The 5,279-nt window shown below is 35.0% G+C and overlaps 1 protein-coding gene across 1 annotated transcript; it reads right to left on the bottom strand.

Moving 5' to 3' along the window:
* Positions 1 to 4,510: 4,510 nt before the first annotated feature.
* On the bottom strand, positions 4,511 to 5,077 carry LOC141629374 (protein FAR1-RELATED SEQUENCE 5-like). The gene has a single exon (XM_074442389.1). It carries the CDS (start codon positions 5,075 to 5,077, stop codon positions 4,511 to 4,513), a length of 567 nt encoding a protein of 188 aa, XP_074298490.1.
* Between the last annotated feature and the right edge of the window lie 202 nt (positions 5,078 to 5,279).

The raw sequence follows: 5,279 nt of genomic DNA on the forward strand, positions 1-5,279 counted from the left end.
TTTATTTAATCATTCTATACATTTCGTTTGGGTATTATGTGCATTATTAATAAAGATAATGTACATATGTGTAATTAACTGACTTGTTTTGTGTAACGTCTGAACCAGTGAAAAGATCTTTGAGTTTAAGAATGTCGTGGGTACCCGATATCTTTTTGCATCTCTAAAACCACCTCGGTATATATCAGATGCTGTGGTTGATTGTTGGTCAGCTTACTTGAATTTCAAGGAACTTGAAAGAAAACCTTCAGCACCATGTCGATTCTTTGCTTCAACCCTCGTATTTCTGAGTAAAATTTTATTTCATTGTATATTACAATAATTTTATGTTATACAAGCGTATATTAAGAGAAGAATATTATGTTCTGTGTGTGCATCTAGCATTTCAAGGGCAAAGAAAATAATTAACATTTGAAAGACAATTGAAAGTATTCAAGAACCATCTTAGAAATGAGTTAAATCATGCTGGGATTATTGATGTGACAAAAGTTGATATGGTTAGCTCAAACAATATATATAGTCAATACCAGCTGGGGCGATGATCACTTGGCCACTGCAGCTCCGAAAGGGGTGGCTTACATGGTCCATGTGGTGGTGCGGGAATGCATGGGCCCGGGGGGATTCAACCCCTGGTCATCAAAAAAAAAATATATATAGTCAATACATAGTGTTATCTGCTGCTAATTTACTCTCGTAACAAATTTTATGTCTGTTGTATCTTCTAATCTTTTCTTATATAAAACAGCTTTTTTTCCCAATAATATACGACAAGCATTTTTACCTGTTCGTATTCAATATGGAGAAGAACAAGTTTGTCATTCTTGATAATCAACAGCATGATGAAAACCCAAAAACTCGTTATGGAAACAAACCTTGGGATATGGTAATTGTTCAGTTGCCTTTCATTGGTTATTTTTTCTTTTACAATGTCATATTTTTTGTACGGTCTCTCCAGATAGTTTGATCTGAATTTTTCCATGCAGCGTAATGCTTTGGAAAAATATTTGAATGACATTGGTGATTTGAAGGAAAGAGTAAGAGCAATGGAGCTTGCTATATTAAAAATGCATTGCAGAAACCATCAAAATGTTGTTGACTGTGGTATTTCCACAATGAAACACATGGAAACATACAAGGGGGGTCAGTATTGGACTTGTGGGTTGACAAAAAACAACGTAAGTTTCTAAACAATTTATATCCCATAATTGTAAATGTACTTTGGATTTAATTAAATGATCTTTTTTAAATTATTAAAAGCACATTCTTGTTTATAAGTTAGCTATCCTCAACATATTCTAACCTTTGTAGATGGATGGACATCGAATATTGAAAATCAAATAACTTTGCACTTTGGTTTCATCCAAGTGCAACATTGTTTGTGATGACGTTTTAACAAAGGTGAAGCAGTATCAAGAGTAGCCCTTCCCAAAGAAACTGGATTCGTCTGATAAAGAATTCTACGAGGATAACTGTGGTGATGAGACTGCCGGGGATGAGGAGATATGAGAGGAGGTAGTTGGAAAGAAAGAGAAGAGTACAGATGATATTGGTGTCCGTGACAACAATGAGACTGTTAGGGTTAACAAGAGAACAGTGGAGGTAGGTTGTACAGAAGGGAATATACCAGATGGTAATGATGTTTGTGAAAACAATGACATCACGACAGATGTGAGTAATACAAACGACATAGCTAGGATAAAAGAAAAAAGAAAAAATGAGCATAATGTCTGTCTTAACGACGAGGACAAAAATACAAAGGATATAGCTGGTACGGACGAGATGAGTAAAGATTACAATGATGTGCTTGACAGTGCTGACACTACCAAGCGCAAAGTCATCAACAATCAAAATGTTCATGAACATGAAACAAGTCAACCAGAGTCTCTGAGCATCCTTGTAAATCGTAATTTACTAAGCACAGATACATGCATTATTACTCCTCTTACTGATTTTCCGAATTGCATTGCTGATTATGTGTCGTACAGTAGAGGAAAATATACCGATTTAGCCAGTTACATATATATTAATACTAATGTACAATATTTAAATTTAAAATGTTCTGTATCCTGTTTTTAGTTAACACTAGTAGTCCTGAACCAGGGAACTTCTTGTGCATGTGGGTGACATTTCTCTTCGGCGTATTGAAATGGTAACGCTACGAGAATCTAAGTATTTAACGAACGATGTGATCGATTGTTGGGCAAAACTTCTGAATGCCAAGGAATCTACAAGAAACTCTTCAGAGCCATATCGATTTGTTTTCACCACAATTGTGTGTGTAAGTCAAATATTTATATAAACTTATTTCAACAAGTAAATTTTGTAATGTTGTTTCCCTTGATTAACAGCAGAAACTTTACTTGTCATGCATACAAATGTTGCTTCAAGGAGAACTGGATACTGTTGAAAATTTTAACGTGGTTAAGGATATAATGAAAGAACAGTTTACCCAATTCTCGGTTAACACAGTTACAATTGATTTGGTTAGCATCGACAATATACACTCTTTCTGAATGTTATATTTAATTTGCTAGTTACCTAATTAAATCTTTTAAAATCTACAGTTTTTCTTCCCAGTTATATATAAAAGGTATTACCATTTACTAGTCATTGACAACAACAAGTATAAGTTCATCATCATTGATAATGTGCATCGTGACGGAAAACCAGAGGAATTTTTCCACGATAGACGCTGTCTTTTGTATGATTTTATGCTCTCTTTTGCTTAACAGCACTACATGCTGTTCCTTTTCATTATCATGAATGTACAATGACTTTACATAGAGTGTACCTTCCCCAACAATATGGTTTGTCTTAATTTTCTTATTTTTGTGATATTGTAGCTCATAATTATTAGTGTCCTAATGTTTTTTCCCCCTTCTCCGCCAGCGTAATGTTCTAGCAGAATACTTGAAAGACATCGGTGTTTCAAAGGTAAAAGTTGATCGCATCAAAAAACTGAAGCCTATTCTTGCAAGGATGAAGTGGAGGAACAACACTAACAAGACTGATTATGGTGTTTAAGTTATGAGACATATGGAGACATTTAAGGGTAATCTAAATTGGACCTGTGGGCTTAAAAAAGCCGATGTGAGTTTCAGAAGTAATACAGTTATTATTACATAATTCAGTATGCATTTGTACATGTTCTAACCTCTTGTTTTCTTTACTTTCCTAAGACACTCCCCTACTGATTCTGCGGAAGAAATACATTTCATATATGATTTCAACATAAGGTAATGTATGTTTTGATGCTGTACTAAAGAAGGCAATGGATTTCCGTTCAAACCCACTGCCATGGGAAGAATACGACGATGAAGATGAGGAAGATGTTGAATTCAAGCCGTAAAAACTTTTTTAGTTTCATTTGTGACATGTGAGTGAGTAATGTAACATATATTGAGAAAGCTACGAGTCGTACAACCTGAAGTTTGAAAAAATTTTAATTCATGAGAGTGTTATATTTCGGAAGGAAATTTCAATAAAGTTTATTATGTTCTTCCAGAACAACAATATTGTTTATTGTGCAAAAGACTTTTGTGCCTTCAAATTATTGTACTATGGGAAAACAATTCCAATCAAGTTGATGATATCCTTGCAGAACAACAATAATGATCCTTTAATACAAATGTAATATACTTTGGCAATAAAATTGAATTGTACATACAAGCCTTTAAGAATATTCTCGTAGTGTATATTATGGATGTCTATTCTTGAATCAAAAATTTGCATCTTCCACTTCGTTATCGTCCTCATCATCCCCGTCCTCCACATCATCAGATTCATCTCCTTCATCGTCGTCATCTTCATGGTGGTATTTGGTGAATATGCAACAAAATGTAAATTAAATATTAGATTTTATAAGGACAAAATGGCCAAAATGAACAACTTAATTGATATACATTTAATGTTAACCAAATGTACATTGCTAAAATTCTCATCTATGCCTTCAGAACAACCATAGTGTTCATTGCACAAAGAGCTTATGTGGCTCCATATAAGAGTGATGATTTTCGAAGGTAAACACTATGCGCTATACTTGTATAATTAATAATTATTTAGCATAAATGTAATATGGTTTAACAAGAAACCAAATTATACATACCTGTCAGATGGTTTGTTTCTTTGCAAGTGTTAGAGTTGTGTCCTTGGCGGCCACATGTTTTGCAGTACCTCTTCTCTTTTGCTCTCTTCTTTAGGGCTTTTAACATTTGTGATTCAATTCTCTTGCCCTTGGTCCTACCCTTGTTTTTAGATTTTCTAGGAACATGAATGACCAACTTCTGAGGTATTTTGCAGCCCACATACTTTTCAATTTCTTTCATCTTGTCTTTCTTCTTTGCTGGAACACTTCTGTTACTAATCATATCCAATCTGTTACTAGAATAAACCTCTTGCCACAGCTCAGTACTCAAACTTGTCCGGTCAGAAAACTTTTGAGAGACATCTATCACTTTGCCTTCTTTATCAAAGACATGCTTACTTATTGCAACTTTTGTCCATCTTTGCATTATGTACTGTTCTGGTATTTTCTGAAAATCTTGGTTGTGTAGAACCCAAAGGCAGTGCATGCACAACAAGCCCAGGAACAAGTAATATCGATGTTATCTGGTGAATATGCTACGTTCCATGACTTATTTGGCATCTGCAAGTCTGTTAGAATATATATTTTTGTCTCATCAATCTTGTCCACACCTTTAAAACGACAATCAGACAAAGCTGTAACCAATTCTGTTTGGAAGTGTTTGAAAATGTTGTGCGAGTATATTTTAGAAGCATGGACTTCAAGGATTGAGTTTGTTTTCCGTGGGATTTCAGAGTGTTTGTTGTCACTGTTCAACTTGGACTGCTTGTGTCTTTGTGCTTCCAAAGCACTCTCATAGCACACCCAAAACTCAACAATGGTCAAATGAGGTGTGAGGAACCTGTCAAAGAAACTGTTTTCACTTTCAGACCTTGAAGTAACCCTCATCAAGCCAGACATGGAAACATCTTTAAAATAGGCAGGGATCCACTGTTGCCCGATATCGTACAAATCTGAAAACCACTCGTGTTCTACAAGCTGATAATCAGTCATTATCTTCCCCCATTGTTCTTCGAAATAATCAGGCTCAAGTTGGTTGTTCCAAACACACCTATTGAGCATGCTCTTAAAATCCTCATCTTGAAACAATTGATAACTGGCTTTTCTCTTAGCTTCTTCATTATGTGCCACATGCACAGTCTGTGTGTTGACTCCTTAAACACTTCCGGGACTACCGATTTCATTGATTTGTCCT

Source organism: Silene latifolia, chromosome Y, assembly GCF_048544455.1.
Source record: "Silene latifolia isolate original U9 population chromosome Y, ASM4854445v1, whole genome shotgun sequence".
Lineage (NCBI taxonomy): Eukaryota > Viridiplantae > Streptophyta > Magnoliopsida > Caryophyllales > Caryophyllaceae > Silene > Silene latifolia.

Excerpts from the sequence above, each read along its gene's own strand:
- LOC141629374 (XM_074442389.1), bottom strand. The coding sequence starts at position 5,077 with ATGACTGATTATCAGCTTGTAGAACACGAGTGGTTTTCAGATTTGTAC.